The sequence below is a fragment of the Mastigoproctus giganteus genome, chromosome 8 (assembly GCF_048544385.1).
Source record: "Mastigoproctus giganteus isolate SK-2022 chromosome 8, ASM4854438v1, whole genome shotgun sequence".
Lineage (NCBI taxonomy): Eukaryota > Metazoa > Arthropoda > Arachnida > Uropygi > Thelyphonidae > Mastigoproctus > Mastigoproctus giganteus.
In genome coordinates, this window is record NC_143582.1 from 94,721,015 (window position 1) to 94,744,163 (window position 23,149).

Below are 23,149 nucleotides of genomic sequence, written 5' to 3' on the forward strand. Positions count from 1 at the left end.
TACGTAACAGGCAACGCGAGAGCACGCACTTCATTACACGCGTATCAGCTCAGTTTGCGTGCGCCATTCCAGATGGATGCTTTATTTAAATCGCATTATTCAACCGACCTGTAGATCAAGCTGTATTTTGAAAAGACAAGTCCAGTTCTCCGAAAGAATTTTTCCTTTTATAATTTGCACATTGTACAACAAACGTTTGTCTCTTAATAAACAGTTGATCTCTGTAAGCGAGTATTGTCTGGGAATGCGCCTAAATTTGATAATACACGCCGTTGTTCATATCTTTGCCTTTTTTTTTTTTTTCATCCCCTGTATTTCTAGAGTCCTGCTTGTTTTCTAAGTCTGCATCTGGGCTTGCTTTAACAGGCAGTTCGCTAGACAGCTTGACAGCTTGCTAATTAAGTTTAGGAACATTTCATTAGCACAACTGTGTTCGGATTTGTGAAACTTCGTATCAGCCTCATCCCTAAGTATGAGTTTCATTTATTCTCGCAGTATTAATTTCCTGACAAGTGTTACGGGCGAAAGAGGGAGAATTCTGTGTTTCGCATGCGCGCGCGCGCACACACACACACGACAAATGGAAATGAAAGTAACCCAGATGTGATATGCATCCGGTTTCGTAGTCGTGCAGCACGACATGCACAGTAATCTAAAGCCAGCTTTCCCTGTTTAGTAAACTGTTGGTTGTATATTGTGTTTCAAGATAAAGAGGGAGGTTTCCGTTGAACAATGGACTCGTACTCGGATAAGGGATTTGCCTTTCTGCGTGTCTATTAATTTCGAATGACACACATCCTGAACCTTTTAATTATTACTGGTTTCTATTTTAAATGGACGACAACAACTGGCTTTACTTTCGTTTAGCGTCAGCATCTGGTTAAGCAAATTGAATATCGAGTAAGAAGGGATAATATGGCGCGCGCACATAGTTATTTGGTATTAAAATAGTATAGACTATTATTATGTGTTTTCGATTTTGTTCTGTGATAAATAGGATGTCAGTGTCTTCGGAACCTACTTGTTTGTGATACACGAAACCCTGGCGGCAACGCATAGCACTTAAACAATTAATCTGCCTTCCCCCCCCCCCGCTCTGTCTCTCTAAAGCAGCTTAACTAAACTGCAGTATCTTAGAGTTTATAAAAACCTTTTAAAATGGCAAATTAACTCTCTGTCTCTAAAGTAGCTCTAGAATCTTGGAGTTTAGATAAAACTGCTTGGAAAGTACTTCCGTGTGAAATGAAAGCGCGGAATATTCACGATAATCAGTAGTCTTTAAGACGCCCTTCAGATCTGCCAGATTTTGACATCTTTCCCGATGCACTTGGTTCTTCAAAAAACCCCACAACCAGAAGTCGCATGGGATGAGGTCCGGTGATCAGGGTGGTCATCAGCAGTTTTTCCAGACAGTATGAGCCTTATAACTCGCTCCAAAGCCCTCTACATAGGGATACTTTAATTTTAACAATCCTGTACTTCCACATGATCCTCCACAGGTTCGTTATACAAGACCAGGCAGGTTCACCAGTATTAATCAAATTACTATCACTAATCTTATCCTTCACTTCTTCGAACAAAGAATGATACGATCATCCCTTATGTTCATATCAAAGTAGCTTTTGATGCGGTCAGCATCTCTCAGCTCCTGCTTCCTGATTACTATTTTATCACAGGACACTTGCTACAGTTTCTTCAAGCCCTCTCGACGAACGCGGTTGCTGAAAGATTAAAACGTAATCTTATACTGTGATATCATTACAGGCATGTCGCAAGGTGGAGTTTTATCAGGAGTGCTATTCATTACAAAACGCATTCCGTTCATTCCAACAGGCACGACATCTTACTTTCTGCTGACCACATCAAGCTCATGACGAGAATCACTCCAACAGTTAGCATAGTCTATATCAGCAATGTCATGAATATGAAAATACGAGGGGCGTTCAATAAATTATCTATCTAAGGTACTTCCCAAAGTTTTGAATCATACTAATTTTGATCCCACTATGTTTTTAGGTTGTGCTGCTGTAACAGAAAGAAAGAAGACACCTGTATCAAATTATGGATTGCTAAAACCGGAGCATCGTTCAGTCATCAAGTTTCTTACCATAGAAGGAAATGAGCCAAAGGCCATTCATGAAAGGATGGTGGCTATGCATGGCAACAGTGCACCTTCACAGTACCAAGTGAAATTCTGGTCAAAACAATTCAAGTGGGCCAGAGAGTCCATCGAGGATGATCCATGTCCAGGAAGGCCTGTGACAGTGACCACTCTAGAAATGTGCCAGGCTGTGTAAACCCTTGTGCTGAATGACAGATATTTAAAGGTGTCCCAAATCTTTGGGGAATGTGACATCTGATGGAACAGTTATAACCATCCTCCATGAACATTTGTGGATGATTAAAGTCAATGCACGGTGAGTGTCCAGATTTCTGACCTCTGTGCAGAAGCAATTCAGAGTACGATATTGTGAGGAGAATTTTGAGCTTTATGAAAGGGATCCTGAAACTTTCATTTCTAAAATTGTTGCGGTTGATGAAACATGGGTTCATCGCTGCAATCCTGAGAACAAGCAAGAATCAAGGCAACGGAAGCGCAAGGGTTCTTCCCCAGTCAAAACATTTCGGACACAACCTTCAGCTGGAAAGATTATGGCCACCATTTTTTTTTTGGATGATCAGGGAATTTTGTACGTTCGCTACTTTTTTCTAACACAATCAGACAGTCACTGGGGTGTCACCTGCATCCCTAACTCTACAACCTAAGGGATGTCCACTCGTAAGTGAATTATCGACCTATGTCTCTTCAGGTTATTTGAGTATGAGCCCTTCTAAATCTGCCTTGCTGTTAAAACATATGCTATGCAGTTTGACATCTCACTGTAAAAACAAAAAACACTACAAGTCTCTTTTCACACCTATCTGGGATTAATTTTGATATCCAACTACCATTTCATAACCACCTACTCAAACTCTGAGTAAGATTCTGCGCACTTGAATAGAATTACAAGTAATAGTCTCAAAGATGCAGCTGTCGTCAGGGGATATGTAAATTCAAATATACACCCGTCAACTGCAATAACTGACACCTACAACAAATCTACAACTACGAATTGTGGGCTTAGCTAAGCCCACAATTCGTAGTTGTAGATTTGTTGTAGGTCGTGAACAAAAGCACAAGCGAAAGCGCCTAAAATTAACTAAATAAGGAATAATGTTCAGTTTTTAATGCTTGCTTTTAAGAGAGAAAAAAAAAATCAACATTACAAAGCAGAAAAGCAGTTCATGGAAAGCATTTGCTGAATTATGGGTAGAAATTTATGCATTGCAACTGAGCGATACGTCAAACTAGTTAATTATTCTAACATTCCAGTGAAAATACATCCAATTAGCCTCGGCATGCAGTCGAATAATACCTTTCCGATTTCCACTACTTGGAGTTTAGATACTTGTCCAAATAATTAGTTCAGCAGACAGTCTGTCCCTTAACTCAGAATTAGTTTAGAAGGATCAAGACCTGCAATGAATGCAAGCACAGCGCTCTGAAGCAAACAACATATGGAGTTGACTGATACGCAAGGCAGAAATGTCACAACAGATGCCATTGCATTCCAGAATATTAGATAACTTTACACATCATACGCGCCACTCTCCACAGAATACACTTTAGAAATTGCCACCCATATGTCTTCGTCGTGCATTACACCTGTATGAGCAAAGCAACAGCTAGTTCATTCTTTCCTGTTCCAAAAACGGCACAGATAAAGCGAAAAAGTAATTATGATTTAGATTTAAGTGCCCTAATTCTAAGTCAAACAATAGAAATCTCCATCTTTTCCAACCACAAATTTATCACGTACACAGCAAAGTTAATCAGGCCACTGAACAGTTTTTCCATCCTAAAATGGCCCAGGCCTTTCATATCCCAGGATATGAAACATTTTTTTGCACTCCTCTTAGAAGATCAGACATAAAAAGATTGTAAATTATTATCTCCACTACTTCAACGCCTTCAGTTTGAAATAAAAGCTGGAATAAGAATTCCGACAAAAGGTAAGAGACTAAAATCGATATTCGTCCCACCTCACTCTAGACTTAGCCTGTTCGACCGATGTTTTCATAATAATAAACGAGATTTATAAACGAGAATGAAGTTAATCTTACGCCTTATCATTACTACACCAAATACTTCAAAATAATAAATATAATTGTCTTAAAGTGGAACGTGCTACGAGATATACGAGACTATACACGAGACACGTGCGATACATGGTTGGTTTGCCATTATTGGAAGTTATATATTTAATCAAATTAAACATTTAATTTTAGAAACATTATATGAACATTTAATTACGTTTTATAAATATAAGTTGATCATAAAGAAATTCAATATTTAATTAAAATTATATATATTATAAATATTATTTAATAAATGAGCATTTGGTAAAATTAAATACACTCTTCCGCCAAATGATTTTTTAAGATGTTTATTGAAGTGTTACTGCATCATTCTGTACTTAATACGGGTTGGCTAGCTTTCAATGTTCTGCCTCCATCTTCATACCTCTGAGGTGAGGGCGAGACGGAACATAAAAGAAAGAAACAAAGAACTTTTTCGAATGTTCACCATGTCGTTTTGAATGACCCGGTTGTTTCTTTTCAGTTTTACTTGAGATTACTGTAATTTATGGTATGTGTGGTTAAATACTTACGAACTAAATTGCATTATATTAATATTATGCCCTTGCCTTATGTATGTATGTACGGGTTGTTATCTTTTTCTAATTTTGAACTGTTTGAATTATAAGTGCCTCTGGAATTTCGCTAAACATGGCGGATCTACAATCACAAAATTTGTACATACATGATTGATGACGAAGAAACAGATACGAGACTCGTATTTATTATTATCTCTTTCTTCTCCTTATGTTTTTTTCCCCCGATCCTACAACGGGTACTGGTACCAGGTACGTGGGGTGGTTGTGATGTCTGGTTACCATTACTGGTCGAGGAACTCTGACTATACAACAAATGTTCACGATTGCGGCTTTCTGGAGATCCATGCTGGTGTTCTTTGGAAAGCCTATTGCTACTAGGTCCTTATGTCACACCGTCATGGCGGTTGACACTCTAATCGGAATGGTCGTTACTTGTTCCATATCCCACCTCTCTTTGACTCCGTGTTTAAGGTCTGTGTACTTCATAATCTTTTCCACGCAGGCTTTTCTGGACGTTGCTGGTATTGGGTGCCGCTCTGCCAATCACGTAGATGGTCTTTTCCTTCTTTTCAGTAAGAGTTATATCCGGTCTGTTGTACGGGATGATCTTGTCCATTTTTACGTCGTGGTCTCTAGTACGCCTGAGGTTCGTACTTGTAATACACTATACCTGCTTTGATCAACTAGTATTTCTTCGCCAGATTCTAATGTATTATCCTAGCGATCTGGTCGTGCCTATTAGTGTACTGTTGTGTTATTTGTTTCGGAAGCTTGATACTTGCTCTCAGGTAATTTTCTGATTACTAGAGCTATTGGAGTTTTTGGAATTTGAATAGAGTAAGAATTAAAAGGTTCTTGGCATCTAACACAGTTGAAACCTAGTTGGAAATTGGAATATTTATAGGGTTTACATGCTATTGAATTACAATTAGTTAGAATCTTATTGTTCTGTTATAGTGGAAGATTCTTCTCCCTGTTCTGGGAGTTAGTTTGTTTGGATTATTTCTTGATAATTCTCAGAATTAGTGCGTTTGTAAAGGTTTTAATTGATCTATGGTAGGATAGAAGGAAGGAATATGAATACGAGAAAATGTACAGCTGGAATTCCCCACTCCTTCTACCCAAAGTGCCATCTTCTCAGGAAGATTTAAGGAAGCTCGGAGAATTTATATATTTTCGCTGTATTAGTCAGGAGCAAATAAAGTATGGAGGAATGCCTGACCATTCTGATAACGAGAAGGATGTGGTAGTAGGATTACCTTTCAAATAATCAGCATGAGGAGAACTGTGACCACAGTCAAACTGCTGGTTGGCAAAATCAACTCCCCTGACTTCTGGGATATATGCCAGTGGCATGTTCCACTTCCGTCCTTACGAGCCACCCCTCTTCTTCAGCTACAACGGAACAGGCTGAAGATCAGTGACAGATTCCTACCTGGACAAGTACTTCCTACAGTACAAGCCCTGCTAATGATCGGAGTTGACCTGCAGAAATTCGCTTCTGATCGCAATTACAGGCGCTCGTTGGCCGAACTTGTTCCCCTTTTGTTTGGCCCCTGATGTCGACTCATACTGATATCTCCATCTGCTATCTCCTATGAGGTGCATAACGGCACGTCGCAGGCAAATCGACGAACTGTCTTCACAAGAAAATGCAATACCGAACAATAATGTGGCACTGTGAAATTTTCTGACTTGTGTGAATATGCTTAAATATGTGCTTTGTACATATGAACGTGTACATACCTTGGTGTACTGTCTGCCTCACAACTATGTACATACTCATACCTATTGAATGGCTAATGCTACGTTTTTAATTGTTATGTAATATTTTATACTGCACAAATTTTTATACTGTACATATTTTTATATTTCTATATCATTGTCAAGCCCCTGGCCTCCTGGCTGTGGCGGGCACATTATTGTATCTTTACTGTACAATAAAGAGTTTCTTCTACTTCAGGGGCAGATACAATCTCTTATTCAGAAGCGTTCAAAATTCAGGATCCATTTTCACTCTACCAAATAACTTCAAACATGAGAAAAGATGAGTTTCCTTATATGAGAAACAAATACTGTATAGGGTTCTGGAAATATAATAAGGAGAAAATGGTCAAATCTATAAACTGTAGCTACAGCCCTTTTAATAGAAAATGAAAAACTTAAGGCAATTAGCCATGAAGTAAACGTAAGAGCAAAATTTTTGGATAAGGTCAAACAAACCTTTTGTTCAGTTAAGGTAGGTCAGGTTCAAGAGTCGGCTGGTCAGGCTACTGAGATAGTGGATGAGGAACATGAAGAGACCCAACAGCAGGGCATTGACTAACATTCTTTTAAGGGAACTACCGTCTAAAGTCTCTGAGTCTTGATCCCCCCGAGTCGAAAAGCAAAGAGATCTGGATGTAATCTCTGACAGAAAACTAAAATTCTATCTTCATATAAAAGCGATCTGTGCCAAATTCAATAGGAAACGGTGGATTGCAAAGCAGCACTTGCCACATATTCAGAACACAAATCTGATAAAGTGTGTTTCAGAATGATCATTTTCGAAGGCGTACTGTATGGAGTACATTTGTGGGGCTCGGCTGCAAAGACAACAATTAAACCATTAAAAGCCGCAGAATGCTGGCTCCTGAAATGATCGACCTGAAAGTGTCATCTCTCACCACAGCAGACACATCACCAATGGCCAAAGCAACGAACTTAACCAGATTTTCAGCCTTAATGCACGAAAGAAGACTAATATTCACCATCAAAATGATCACTGGAAGAATCTCAGCGCCCAACATTTGGGAAACTGTGTGCTGGCGGATCCCCCAACCAGCGCTCCGCTCCACTCCACTCCGAAGCTTCTTGTTCTTCCTTCGAGGCTACATTTTAAAGATCGGTTCCTCCCTTATCAGAAGCTCCATCTAGCTCAATCCTTGGACGCCGACCTGTGCAAAATCGTTGATGACAAAAAGTATGGACGGCTCATCCTAGATCTGCACGTGTGTTCCGCAATCAATTGACGTGAGAGCGCTCCGGCTTGGCAAGAATTTGACGGAAAATCAAATTTAAGAAAACTATTCTGTGTAATTTTTACGTATTGTATTATTTTCATTTGATGAATTATTATTATAATTATTTTATATTATTAATTTTTAAAGAAAAATAATCTGTTTTATGTTATTTATTTATCCTATATTATATTTCCGACGAGATGATATCTCAGCTGCTTGTTAACCCCTGGCTTAGTGTCGTGAAGGGTTTTTAAAGCCTGGATACATGCGTGTACTTTTGCACCTTACAATAAAGATGATATATAAAGGAAAACAAGGTCCGAGCGAGAATGTTCTAATGTTCACGGCTGCTGATCTCGGGATTAGTACAGAGGTTAAGAACATAATGACCAATGCGCTGAAAACAGAATTTAAGATAGTGAAATGGCTTGCTGGTAATAAAGGGTTAGTTTTGGAACCCACATCGAAATCAGATTTGCTTAGTATTTCAAGGTCGGATTCTGTACATTCCGCCTGGAATCTTTACTGGGGTTCCCAAGAGAGGAAATCCATCTATTTTGATAAATGATGCCAGCAAAGAAAAATTTGTGGAGGACTTTAACTGCAAGAGATGAAAAATGGACTTCTGTTATTCTATTAGAGACCTACACTGAGGATTAGAGAATACAAAAGATCCTTAAATTTAGTACGGCAAAGAACTGCAGATGAGTAATCTTACAATTAATGTATTGGATAATGATAATATTAGTAATAATGTTAAAATATAAATTAAAATTCTGCAGTTAAATGGCCAATATGTGGAAGAGATTACGGTTGCTTCAGAGGAGGAATCCGTGGATATCGTTACAATTTAAAAAACATATTTCGCAAGGAACAGCTTGGTGAGTCTTCTACAATAATGGGTTTCTCTAAAAGATCTCAAGTAGAACAACCAGCACCAGTCTTTTTACCTGCTCTACTCATTATTCTGTCCGCCTTCCCAAGAATGCGGACAGAATAATGCTATTAATTTTTTTGCTATTAATTTTTTAGGGAAAAAAGCATTCTCGTAATATTTTATTTATTTATTCAGTTGATTGCAAGTTACAATTGCGCTTTGTACGGCGTGCAAGCCAGAGGGGTATCTGATGTTAATGCTAAATCTCGGATTTAGTTTAAAGATGTAACTGATTTTTGTGATCAGCTATTTGAAGATTTTTTACTTAGCCATAATCTGCATATACTTAATAAACCTTCATAGTTTCTACATACAGTAGTTCCAAAGGATAATGTAATACAGAATGACAATAAAATCATAGAGCCATAGTGTTTTTTGTTAGGTCTACATTTCATTACAATACCACATCCATTGTACTGCTGGAATTTATTAGATTTCCTATCAAGAACATCAATTGGGAGTGATTTGAAGACTCCCTGGAAGAGCAGGCTTATTAGAATAAGACTGCTCTTCAATAATTAGTACACTTTATTCAGGCATCACTAATTACATTATCTTATACACCTAGATTCTTTATTGTGATTCTTAATACACCTTGATTCTTTATTGTGAACTCATCTTCTCCACGATAATGCCAGCCATCGCGAAGTTTATCTACCTGTCTTTTAACTGCACAATTTTAACTCGGCCACAGTGTTAAAAAATTTTCAAAAATGTTTCTGTCCCGACGTGAAGTAATTGTCAATTTTTGCAGGCGACAATAATGTCCTCTCGGGTGACACAGTGGTTACTACCATGTTCTTCCACGCTGTTGGAAAAAGGCTGGTTCGAGTCCAGCCTTACAGGAAGCTTAATAGATAACATTTAAATGTTACAAAAGACAAGGGACAAAATTAAAAAAAAAAAAAACTCTCATTCACCAGGCGAACTATTCGACCTGCGGGCAAGGATTGAATGGTTTCCCTCTCGAACAGTGGATTTTAATTATTATTATTTTATTATCACATTATAAGCAATCCGATCACAAGATAACTTGCAAATTACAAACACGATTTCTTAAGGTCTCTCAGCTGAAACCCACACACAAGCTAGCTTTAAAACAGCTTTATCTGTAGTTGAAAACAAGAGGTCATGCACTTGATAACTTATGAGCTATTTGCTGTCATTAGATTCCAATAATGTAATGCCAGCATTTAGAAAAATCAAGTTAGTTAATGTACGCAGTGGATTACATTTCAGGCGCTTTCCATTTTTATTTTCTTAAATTAAATAACTTTTTTTTTTCATTTTGTGTGATTAATAGAAATGAAAAGTAAATACAGTTATCTCCTTATCAATTAATTACTAAGATTATAACTTTGTAGAATACTTAATAAAACTCTATAGGTTTCTGTTCTCTGAACTTAGCCATTACTTTAATTAAAATTGTTTAATATTTATTACTATCCTCCCATAATTACTCTTTTTATTAAGTCTCTTTGCTCTTTATGTATATGTATCAGTTCACGAGTCTTGCATAGTAATACACGTGAAGCGTGCACGGACTATCTAAAGCTAATAATACTGCATTAAAGTCACATTAAATCTGTGAATTTCTTTTTCTGAACAAACTATATGAAAAAATAAATGGAAAAAAGAAATAATAATGTCAGGATTTCTCATGGTAATGGTGAAGACAAATAGAAACAAACTGACATGATGATTATATGCATGCGAACGCGCATAAAGAAGTTCAGCAATGTACGCAGTGCGCAGTGGAGCGTTATCCTATGGGCCAGTGGTCTCCAAACTTTTTTGGTCGCGCACCCTTCTTTTACTTAAAAGGCCTAACGCGCACCCCGGAATAAAAAAATTAAATATATAAGTTTAATATTTTATTAAATTTATTTGTCATTTACATGGAAGGCATTATATCATTTGTTTTATGGAAGGCATATCACTTTATCATGTGATTTTATAAAATCACATAAAATTATAAAAGATCACAAATAAAAAATACAAACCAAAATTAAATTGAAGTTAAAGTACAAAATGCATGTACTTGAACGTGCATGATCGATGGCATGATCAAATAAAGCCGCATGTTGAAGTATAGTATTAAAAAAAACATTTATTTATAATTTTATTTTCAATTACGTTTCGAATAAAGTTTTCATAATTAATAAATATTGATTTATTGCGGATTATCTCGCGCATCCCACTTTGTAGACCACTGCTATAGGCAAAAAAAGACATCTGCCTAGGGCCCCGATCAGAGGGATAGCCCAAAATCACTGTTTCAAAACTCATTGCTGTTTTTTATTATTGAACTTTATTTGAAAATTACGTTTTTTTTTTCAAAAATGCTTTAACTGATTTTGTATATTTATTCTTATGTCATATAATTTGTTTGTTTTGTTGTCACAATAAAATGAAATTGAAAATGTTCTTTATTAGTTGTTTCTTTAGATGGGCCTACAAATTCCATTTTGCCTTGGACCCCATGAAGACATAACGCTCCACTGGCAGTGCGTTACACATTTCAGTGAATTGCTTAAATTAACTGAATTTGTTATTTTTCTGTTATTAATAAAAGTGAAAAGTAAATAGCTAATTTTGTTACTTTATTACCATTACCACTTAATTACTAACTAATTAACTAATAATATATAAACGTAATTGTTTTCACTTCACTGCACATTCCTCGCCACCTAATATTCATTCAATATTTTTTGTTATACTTTATAATCCCAAACATATGAAATGCAATACGTATTTCACACTCAGCGATGCAATAAATTAAACAAATAGCAATGGCAACTCAGATCGTAGTATGCTGATACTACAATTTCTTAGTGCGCTTTATTTATCTCCTCCTGGATTTTAATAACAGTTGTAATATAATGGGTATTTCATGTTTCTGCTGCAATTAACATAATATCAAATAGTAATAATTCATGATGTTATCAGTTTAATAAATTATTAAACTGATAAAAAAATAATGAGCTTCTCAAAGAACAACGACTTTAATCCAGAAAACGGGAACTCGGAATATTTGGATTCTGCACATCCGCCATATTGCCCTTTCATTCCTGAATCAAAGTATGCACCAAGTACAATCCAGTTCTTCAGCTATAACGTATGGACAGCCTATGCGATATGTATGAAAAAAGCAATAATAATTGGGATGTTTCAACAAATATTTCGAAATGACGCAAATATAAAATTTTATGAAAATTCATCCACTGGGAGTCGAGTGCGGACGGACAATACGTGCTTACACATATTATATGAAAACACTCCTAGAAAGGCTGAAAACATATGACTACACATATAATCGTACGTCTTGGTAATGGTAGCGATGTTAAGAGATGTTAAACAGGACCAATCAGAAGAAAAAGAAAAGGATCACAGCAGCACAGGGTTTCTGCAACTCCAACCATTCATAACTGTCACTTTTCAAGCTTCCATTTTCTGTTTCTGTTTAAGAGATTTACGCTTTTAAATGCAAATACAATTATTGAAATTAATTTTCCTTCAGGGAGTACACTTTAGAAAATACAAGACGTTTTTCTTGACTAAGAATTTCCTATTCAATCCATTACTTTAATTAAAAGGAATCTGAGTTTATTACTTGGCATCGAGCCATTGTACTGGAGGAGAAAAAAATATATAGGTAATGGTTTAATAAAATATTGTATCATATTTCTGTCATAATGAAATTATAAACTCCTTGAAGCGCTTTAACCGAATTTGTTCCATCTTCGATACTGCCTACGAAAAAATAATAAATATACCAGACATTTTCTCCAAATCCATAATTACATCAGAACATTCAAATGCAAAATACAGTACACTTTCATTAATTTTTCACGTGCTTTATTTTATTTTACACACACACACACATATATATATATATATATATATATATATATATATTTTTTTTTTTTTTTCCAATCTGAAATAAATGATGGCGTATCATAAAACAAAAATATCCAATAGCTGTGATAAATTAATGCGTTCGTATTTCTAGAGATTCAGAATATACGAGGAACTTCTGTTAAATTATGTCAATAAATTCTTCTGACAAAGGTACTGTAGAAATTCTGTCTTGTAAGGGTTCTTAAGCATTGATTTTTTTCCTAGAACAAGAGGTTTTAAGGAATTTTTAAAAAAGCACATTATGTTTAGACTCGGATGTTAAATAAAACTCTTAAAGAACATAAACATAAGCCTACTTATATCCTTTTTAGAAAGTATGTAAACTGCTAGCAAAGAAATCGTACATTTAACTGGATTTTGGAATATGATAAACATATAACTGGCAACGAAATAGACCGCTTATCACAATAGAAATTTTCTAAATAGGCTGGAATTTAAGTGGTCTGGGCGGAAATTGTGGTAATTAATAAGCGAATAGCTAAAAATTGGCACAAATTTTTTTTCTCATATTTAACTTTCGAATTCACATTTCAGCAGAGTTCTTTAATAGAATCAAGTTAGTAAATGTACCAAGTACGGTACATTTCAGGCGCGTTAGCAAATAGTAATAATTCATAATGTATAACAAAAAAACGACCTTTATGGACGAACCGAGAACATTTCGTTTCTGCGCATTCGCCACATCCAACGGTTTATGCTGGATATTATGTTTAGTTCCATTTCAATAAAATTTATGAAATCTCAACGAATTATTCTAAAAAAGCGAAATGTAAGATTTCATGAAAATCCATGTACTTGGGAGTCGAGTTATTACATTAGGACAGATAGACAAAGAAATAATAATTAGAAATAATAATAATAAATAACAATAATAAAAGGTTTAATATAAAATCTCGAAAAGAACAGTGACAACCAAGAGCAGCCAACACTAGCCGAGGAGGGACTGACAACAGCTCAGAAAGAGGGAGGAAGGGGCCTTATAGCCCTCATCGAGCAACAGAAAACGGTGATAGCTAACCTGAAGGATTACTTCCAGAAAAACACAGCAGCAGCACTCTACCAGGCCATAAGGAAGATAGACAAGCGGCATACCCTATTCAACCTAAGCAATTAGTCCCCTCCCGCCCAGACAAAGCTAAAAAATATGGGCAAAGAAGACACTCCATGACAGATACTACAATCAAGGTCACATAGATAAAATTGCTTCCAAAGCATGGCGCACGAGCGGGACGCTCTTCCCCGAGACTGAAGGATTCATGCTCTCCATCCAAGACCAGGTAATCAACACCAGAAACTACAGAAAATACATCGCAAGGAGCCCGGAGTGTCAGATGACACATGTCGACGATGCTACCTGGACTCAGAAACGATCCACCGCAGGATGCAAAGTTATAACCCAGACTGAGTATACTCGTAGACACGACCAGGTAGCCAGGATAATACATCAGAAGCTAGAGAGGAAATACCAATTGATCACAGAAAGTGTACCGCATTACAAGTACGAACCCCAGGCAGTACTAGAGACCCCAACCCACAAGCTGTCCTGGGGTCGCGCCATAATAACGGATAAGACAATCCCGCACAATAGACCAGACATAACCCTTGTCAACAAGAAGGAAAAGGCTACCTATCTGATAGCGGCGTCCAACGCTGGCAACCTCCAGAAAATCCATGAGGAAAAGATCAGGAAGTACAGGGACCTAAGACAGGAGGTCAAAGAGATGTAGCATATGCAACAAGTTACGACCATTCCGATCATCGTGACAACCATCGGTATGGTGCCAAAGACCCTACATAGCAGCAATAGGTCTCCCAGAGAACATCTACAAGGAACTCCAGAAAGTCGCAATCCTGAACACCTGTCAGAGAGGTCCTCGACCTACAGTAACGCCAGATATAACAACCACCGTGTGTACTTGGTAGCAGTACCAGTGAGGGGATGGAACCCCCAACCAGGGAGAAATAATATAAGAGCAACAATAATAATAATAATAATAATAATAATAATAATAATAAAAGGTCAAAATATTAAATTTCGTGAAGATCCATCCACTTAGGAGATGAATTATTACACATTCGGACGGACAATGGCGTGGACGTGGTAAACACAATTAGAGCATTATTCGCCTAAGATGACTAAATTTATATAAACATTTAAAGAATGCGAATATAAATAAAAACAACCTGAGAAAGTTGTGTGGTTCCATTCACGCATAATGAAAAATTTGGTTTGTATGAGTTACAGGAATGTTATTAAGTTGGTTACATGTACAGGCACTCATATATGGTGATCCCATGAACTCTGTTTCATTTTTACCACCAGATAGCACTAAGAGTCATAAGGACGGCTTCATTGTAAATATGCGTTTTAACAGTGACTTCTTAATATCTTAAGGTTGAAACCTGTTAAAGTCACTTTATTTGCTTGTTTTTGAAACCATAACATCGTGGATTTCTTTAAGACCATACTGCTTTACGTTTACATCGTGATTTACATATTGTACTACTTTACATACGGCAAATAAAGAATGACCAATAACTGAAATGAATTCTTTGTAGCTTTTGAGGTTTCTGTAGTTTCGAAATGAAGAGGAAATTACCTCAGCTGTGTGAGTAAACTTACACAAATAGATACCTGTGCTTATACAGCTAGCCTATTTATAAAGGCAATGCTTAATTACAGCGTATTTATTTTTATCCGTTAGCGAGAAAAAATGTGAAAGATTTTATTTAATTTGATGTAGGCTTATTTTACAGGATTCTTTAAGACAACATCCGGACCGGTAAAACGGACCACTGAACTGGTCACTTATAATAAGTTCTTGTTTGTCAGAAGCTGCTATTATAAGGCGGTTTTAAGAAGCGCAAGATTTTCAATCAATAAATTTCAAGAAGCCATTATTGTTCCCACATGAATTTTCAATGCGGGTGAAAGAAGTTTCTAGAGATGTCCATCTGCAGGCCGAGTTGTGGTAACAGAAGAGCAAAAATGTATGCTACGTTGAACAAGAGTCATAGAAATAAACTTTTACTGCAATATTCACATTTTCAATAACTATGAAAGCATCCATACAAGATGATTTCTGTAAAAATTTTAGAATGAATCCCAGCAAAATGGAGTATCGCTTGACGTGAATTATTTTTTGAATATTTTCCGTCCATTTCTTGTTAGAAAGTGTAATTTTACTTGTTGTTCTCTTTATTGACGGCTATGGGTCAAGAGAGAATGGCACATAATGCATCCAGAGGAAGTTTAAAACACGTTACCATTTGCACACCTCCTGAAAGAAATAATTGAATCTAGCGTTAAACCAGATCAATAAATGACTTTAGAAAGAATCCAATAAAAAAGCAAAATTAACTTGGGTTTTGCTATTGTACTTCGGAGGGGAGGGGGTGAAATATGCCATACGATCTTGCTCAACAATCCCACTTTGAGCTGTATAAGTCATCGGCCTGCATCTACGCATAAAGTGACCAATGTTTTAGTTCTGAAAAATGCTCAATAAATTTATGAAGTGGCCTTTGGTATTCTAAGCCCAAAAAAGCTTGTTTTTTTGGTTTTAACGTATATTTCATACTTAATCAGATTTCTTGATAATTGTTTTAAAAATAAATAAATGAGAATTCCAAATATGCATCATTATTCAGGTTTCAATTACGCCTAAAACACTGAATTTTTCTAAAATGGCCAACAATTATATCTCAACTGATATAAATAAGCTTGTCCTGCATGCATTATCATATACAATACATTTAAAACTAACTTTAGGTTTGTTTTTACAGTTTAAAACCAGTTGTTGATTTATTTATTTTTTAAATTTTAACTCTTCTTTTCGATTCAAAAATTATTCAAAAATAATTGATCAAGCTTTGATCAATTGGAATCGTTTCCACAGGACCGCGAGGTATGATTTAATGTTTCAATTATGAAAGCCACAAGCACTTTAAAGAAAACATTGAAGCATAAAAAATGATCGTTTTCCAAACCAATGATAGTACAGAACATCCTAGTTCACGAATCAGGCAATTACTTTTTGTCATGTTTATTCAAATAAGATCTACACAATTCATTAAAAAGAAGCAATAAAATCTCTTAACTTCTGCGATTCAAGACTTCATTTCGCATAATCACAAACAGATAACAGTAACTTTTATTTGCTGGCTAATAACACCGCAGGCTTTTCTTGGTGAGCAGAGAATCAGATAGCCTCGTGTGTGCATACATTAGTCAGAATATAGATTGTTCCTTCCTTACTCTGTAGATAAGAAAGAAGCAATGACTCTTCAAGAGCTTGAGCATGTAACCGAAGCCTGGAGTGGAGAAGAAGAACATTAATATCGAACGCTGGAAACATACATATGCTCATTATCACTGATGTGGATACCAAGAATGAGGAAAGAAATCCAGCGCGAATAAATTTCCCATTATTTTCTAACCCTCTTTAAGTCGTTCCTGAGGTGCTTGTTCCCTAAATGAATACTTTCTGATCATTATCATCTTAGCTCGCTCTTAATGTTTCTGCGAAGCCTTGCTAAAATAAAATACCGTTTCAAAGATGCTGAAGACGAGCATCTAAATGTTTAAATGCCAAATGTAACTTCGGCTTTCTTTCCAGACAATGCGGAATGCAAAGTTCATCGGCTTATCCACAATTGTTTGCACACTTCCAAAACACTAACACATCGAGGGAGTTAAGAAATTCACATATACTTTCAAAGAATTTTATTGTTCTAAAAGTATTTCTTGACTAAGAGTATGAAAAGGTTGTTTATGCTTGGGTAATGCATTTCCATCATTTCTATCACCCAGGTGGTATACTACCCAGTTGGATAAAAATGTGAGGATTGGGTAGAAATTTATTGGGACTACATCTAGCGAGTGCTGTGGATAGAACAACAGTTCATAGCCAGCTTGATGATTTACAGCTATGGCAAAAGCCGATCTGTGACCAGGTGCACTGTCCTGGTGAAACAACTTCCTGGAGTCTTTGACTTGATTGCATCTCGTAATTAAGTTACTGAGTTGGAGTAGAATTAACGTTTACTGTTTGTCTCTTTGGAAGATAATCTACCATTATTATCGTTTTGAATCCCACCAAACAGACTTCATTACCTTTTATGCCGATAGGACTGCTTTATCTTTTTTGGAAATGATAATGCAGCATACTGCCATTTTTTATTGAAGTTTTGACTCTGCTTGGTAGTGATAAAGACATGTTTCTTTCATAATTACATATCTGGCCAGAAACTTGCTTTTAAATTTTCATTCGGAGATGTTTCTGATCGGATGCTAAAAGGTGGGGGAACATCGTGCAAAATATTTACAATACCTAATTAATTTTCCAGAATGTTTCCACCTGCTCATTTGTGACGCTGTTATTGGTGCTTTCGATGAACATCCACTTCGCTGTTTATCTTCTATTCTTGTTCTACCACGTTTAAATTCAGTCAGCAAATGTTTGACAATTGCATATGATGGAACAAATTCTCCTAATGCGTTTACTAACTTCATGAACCTCCTTTCTCGATAATCTAATTTTTAACAAAACGTATCATATCAGAAGACTATAATGCCATACGAAATCTCATGAAATTCTTTGAGATTCAAAAAAATATATGGCTGAATCCTCAAGTACTCATTCAGAGTGCATGCTTAGATTATAAATTTACTCTAAGGCAACATTTGGTATATCTTTAAGTGATTACTGTTATGGTAGAAATAGGAGTAAGATTTATTTAAGAGCAATCATACAGGCGAATTCGTTTTAAGTAACTGTAGAATTCGATCACATTAGCGTTCTTCCCTATGAGGCAGTATAGTGCTAATGGCTCAGAGAAATTCGATAGATGTTTAAAGGCTGCAATTCTATCAGTTAGGTAGTGCGGGCAGTCTATGAATATGAGTTTCGCGGTTAACAAGGAATGGCAACTTATACAATATAGAGGATCTTCCCCGACAAGAAGAAAGAGATGAGTCAGCTGGATGTGGTCAATCCGTGTTCTGACAAGTATAACTTGTCTATTATTTTAAAACCTGGTATTTCAGTTGTGGCTCCTGTTTAAACTGCAAGAATTTACTGTTGGTCTCAAAGTATAACGTTTGTTCCAGTCTGCAGTTGCTTCTTTTGATTGTGGCATGCTTGTTGGATGAGAGGTTTCTAACATGAAGAGGAACTGTGCTTGCGCATAATACTGATTGATGAGTGTTTGCCGGTTTGATCGACATTTTCATTTCGGGGAATTCCAATGAGTCTCGGAATCCAACAGAACTTCAATGATTGGTAAATAACATCGTGATAAATCAGCCAAGATCGGATTTGTTTCAAAACAGGGTGGAAAGCGGGAGAGTTATATTATAGGGCAGTAGCTGCACTCAGGGTATAATTTATGATTTTAGATTTATGAAGAACATTGCTATGATCAGGGCTAATTTAATTGTATACAGTTCAGAGTGCCCACGTTGGATTCTGCTGGAAGTAATACAGATACGGTGAAAACAGAAAATACTTTTGCTGCTGCCAGAGCCGTGTCTGTTTTAAATTCCATCAGTATATACCTGTATATAATTGGAATTTGTAGGTGTATGTGCCGCATGCATTTATTTCAAAATGGTATTTTCCATGGACTATTTTCGCATTTATGAAAATATTTACCACGAGATGGTGAATACACAGGCAGTGGGGAACCTTGTTCGGAAGTTTCTTGGAATAATGCAAAATATGTTTGCTTAAAAATAATAAAAGTAGCATGAAACTGTGCTACTCCGTGTTGTTAGCCATCTGGTTACGACATCCAGATTTTTAATCTTCCAAAGTTAATATGAAGATTAGTCACAATGTGCGCAAATTTACTAAGAAAATTACGGTTTTAATTATGAGATCATAACTGATATATTCTTACCCATACTTTGTTTATGTAAGCTTCTGTGGCACGGAGAAATCAGTCTTCCTACTTTCCAATCTCCTTGCTGAGAATTTTTCGAAGTCTTTAGAAAGAGGGCTAATCCATCTGTTGGAGTTTGTATACAACCATATGAAGTAAGTTTGTGGAGCACTATTTTAGCAGCATAAATCTCTTTATCAAAGTTATGTATGACAAAGCCATATTCCAAAAGAGATCAGATAAGTGTACGATAAGTGATGTGATAAGTGAATTACGGTGTACCCTTTTGTCATGGCCGAAACTATGAAAATGATATTCATCGTTTTTGGCAGATAGTTCAGATATTCATTATGTGTTAAGGAAGGTTATTTTGCTTTAGCAGAATTCATATCTTTCTGTTCCTGAGCTTTTTGAGATGCACAACAAGATGATTTGAGCATATCCGTTTGTTTGCATATCCGTAAGTCTCTTCCCGAAATGCTGTTTTATAGTGGTGAAATTTCTTCCACTTGTTGATTTCGGTATACATGGTCGAATAAGACTGAAGAGGTAATTTGCTTTCCCTCTTGTTGGTAGGATCAACAACTACTGAAGGTAGGTATAATGTAACGGTAGGTATAAGTTCTTCTCTTGTACTCAGTGCTTTCTGTATGTATGACCTTTTGTTCTTATGATTCTTGTACCAGTTGTAGCAGACTGTAACTTGCTAAATGTATCGCAAGAATACGATGCCTTTAATAAATTCCAGTCTGCTATGAGTAGTCCTTAGGGGTGTTTAATGTAGCACGAGGAGTGATTTGATGGGAATGCCATGAAAGGATGATAGTTCGAGCAGAGCGTCTGTGTGCTTTTCAGTTGCTCTCGACGAGGAAACCTTATGATGGAAGCTTTATTGGAGTGTCAGGTGGAGTAGCCGTACCATCTAGAGGTTTCTGATTAAAAGCTTGATATATCACGGAATGGAAGCCTGTGAGTTGGAGGCCGAAGCGGTGTTCTGTGTGATCAAGCGAAGATTAGTAAGAGTTACTAATCAAACTCTGAAAAAATACTTTCCTTTCTTGCTCTCTTCAAATACTTTTTGAAACAAGAGCTGTTATCAGCTAAGGAGATTTAATAAAAGTAGAAACTCAAAATAACTAGTAATCGCTCTAGAAAATATTTCAGTTGAAGTACAGAGAAGTTTCTCGGTCACAAATCGCTTGGCTAGCGGGGCCCTTCTAAATAGAATTACTTTCTAATAAACATTCATGACAGCAAAATACGCTAACATTCAACGAATCGTCTTTTGCTAGGCAAATATATTCCAAATATCACGAGTTCCTTAGGTGTCTCGTATTGATATTCTTCAAGGAAATTATACTTTTCAAAAACTCTTTTCAAAGTTTACAAACAGCAACTGTCGAAATAACGAAAGGAGAGCGTAGTTGATGTCTGGTTTAGAAATATATCGAACATATTCCGCTGTAAACCCCCAGAGAATGTATTCACAAGTCACAGACACGTCATGAATGCACAAGGAATTCTTCTAACCGATATGCCGTACATCAAAATATTTATGAGTAATATATATATAAAAAAGGGAGCCTGTAATATCGGATAACATGTGAAGCAGACATCATATCGTGTATTCTACATGGCGTCTATTCCAAAATGCAAAATATTTGAATTATATCGTATCGTTCATGGAAAACTTGTAGTTTTATCGAAGGAAACATTACAAGAAAAATATAATTCGACATAGCTTATTTACATTTCATCAAAATTTTAAAATAATGAAGATGTTATTCGCGATACATTTGTATAAAACCTAAGAAATGTTTTCTATTTGGTTAGGGGCAAATAAAGTTGTTGTATCCCTAAAATAGTAGTTTAGTATTAGCAGTTATACTTCCTAGTACCATAAAATGGTAGAAATAGGAAGTGCTGTTTATTTATAGAGCACTAACCAAACAACTGGTGGCTGTGGCAACATAATTTAAAAGACTGATGCGTCTAATAATGCTTTTTGCTTAGAAATAATAAAAGTAGGAAAGTCGACAAAAACTAAACAAAAGTAGCATTAAACTATGCTGCCCAATATTGTTAGCCATCTGTTTATGACTTTCGGATTTTTAATCTTTCAAAGTTAATCGGAAGATTAGTCACTACGTTCGCAAATTTATAGTTTTAATTATGAGACCATAGCTGATATATATTCTTACCCATACTTTGTTTATGTAAGCTTTTTATGGAGAAATCGGTCTTCCTGCTTTCCAATCTCCTTCCTGCCAATTTTTCGACGTCTTTAGAAAGAGATCTGATCTCATCTTGATTATGATATTTTCTTTTGATATCTGAAAATAGAATTGGAGACGTGGTATAGAAACAAGTGATGGAAGGACGGTTGATTTATTTATATAAGCTGAGTTATACAAAAAACTAAACGGGTATCCAAAATTAGAATAATAACATCTGTTTAAAAATGATTATAATTAAAAATGTAATATAGCTAATGATGCTGTATTTCCACTCTCATATAAGTAATACGTTTCTTGGATCAATGAGTCTTTTTCCCCTTTTGTACTGACAGAATTAGCCTATTCAAAATTTCATCGTAATAGCCCCGGAACTTTTAAAACTATAAAAAATGTTTTACTCTACCATGGAATATTAATTTTCGCAATATATATCCAGTTAAGGCTCTGCGATTCATTTGAAAAATAAATTAATAATCTGAAGCAACAAAAATAACTTGAAGGCGTAAAAAACTTGAAATATTTAATCGCATCCACAAAACAGTGCGCACGTTCTGAGCAGAACCCAACTACCAAAGACATAAGGAAGTCAAAGAAAAAAAAAGGTAAAAAATAAAGAAAAGAAAAAAAGCTGTTTTTGTTTCGAATTTCAAAAGGAAAGATAATCCCTAACCTTAGTTTTCATTCTAGTTTCTAAGAAACTTTACCTCACATAATTGCTTTGTTAGATTTCAATCAGTTCGGCGTATTCCCTACTCCAAACAGAAACGGATTCTTTCTTTTAAAATATGCCTACTAGTCGTATAAAGTAAAGCCTCGTTCGTGTTACTTTCTAATGATGAAACTTTGAAAGAAATTGATGAAAATTGCCATTACAGCGAAGGTAGTATTTTGCTGAATCCAGTCCAGTCCCCAGTAACCAATCATGTCAGTTAATAAGCCCTTGCTGATTTAGTAACAGCACACGGCCGACACCACATCTGAAATATATTATAGAAACAGTCAACAAATATTTGAAAAGAAAGGCGCCTTTAAATTAGTTCCAGTAATGCTTCCATCACAAGCATTACGAATAACTTATTACAGCCTTTGGAATTAGAATCTTTCCATAGCTTGAAATGAAGTAACACCGTGCTATGATAAGAATTATAACACCAACAAGCTATTAACTTTGAAGTATGTTAATCTGCTTTGATCTCTGTGGTACCGGAACAGATTTCATTAAAGCGTTTTGACTTGATAAGAGAGACCAAAAGGATTCTGAAACGTAATCATATTTTGGAAAAGACTATATGGAACTAATGTCGCATTAATTGTATCATATTTAGAAACCAATAATCTACGAATTTTTCAATCAGGATCCACAGTACTAACTGGCTTGAAGGATGAGCAACTATGGCCACATCAACTTCTGTACAAAAAAGGCATTTAGAAGAGTAAAGTTATATCTAA

General features: G+C 35.9%; 1 protein-coding gene across 4 annotated transcripts in view; it reads right to left on the reverse strand.

The window, feature by feature from the left end:
- Positions 1 to 23,149, reverse strand: part of LOC150081721 (cell adhesion molecule Dscam2-like) — a 285,694-nt gene that overhangs the window by 134,617 nt on the left and 127,928 nt on the right. For all 4 annotated transcript variants that reach the window (XM_090379593.1, XM_090379594.1, XM_090379591.1 and 1 more), the window contains exon 2: positions 21,665 to 21,796. In XM_090379593.1, coding sequence (XP_090235719.1) covers positions 21,665 to 21,796 — 132 coding nt within the window. The remainder of the gene's footprint in view (positions 1 to 21,664; positions 21,797 to 23,149) is intronic.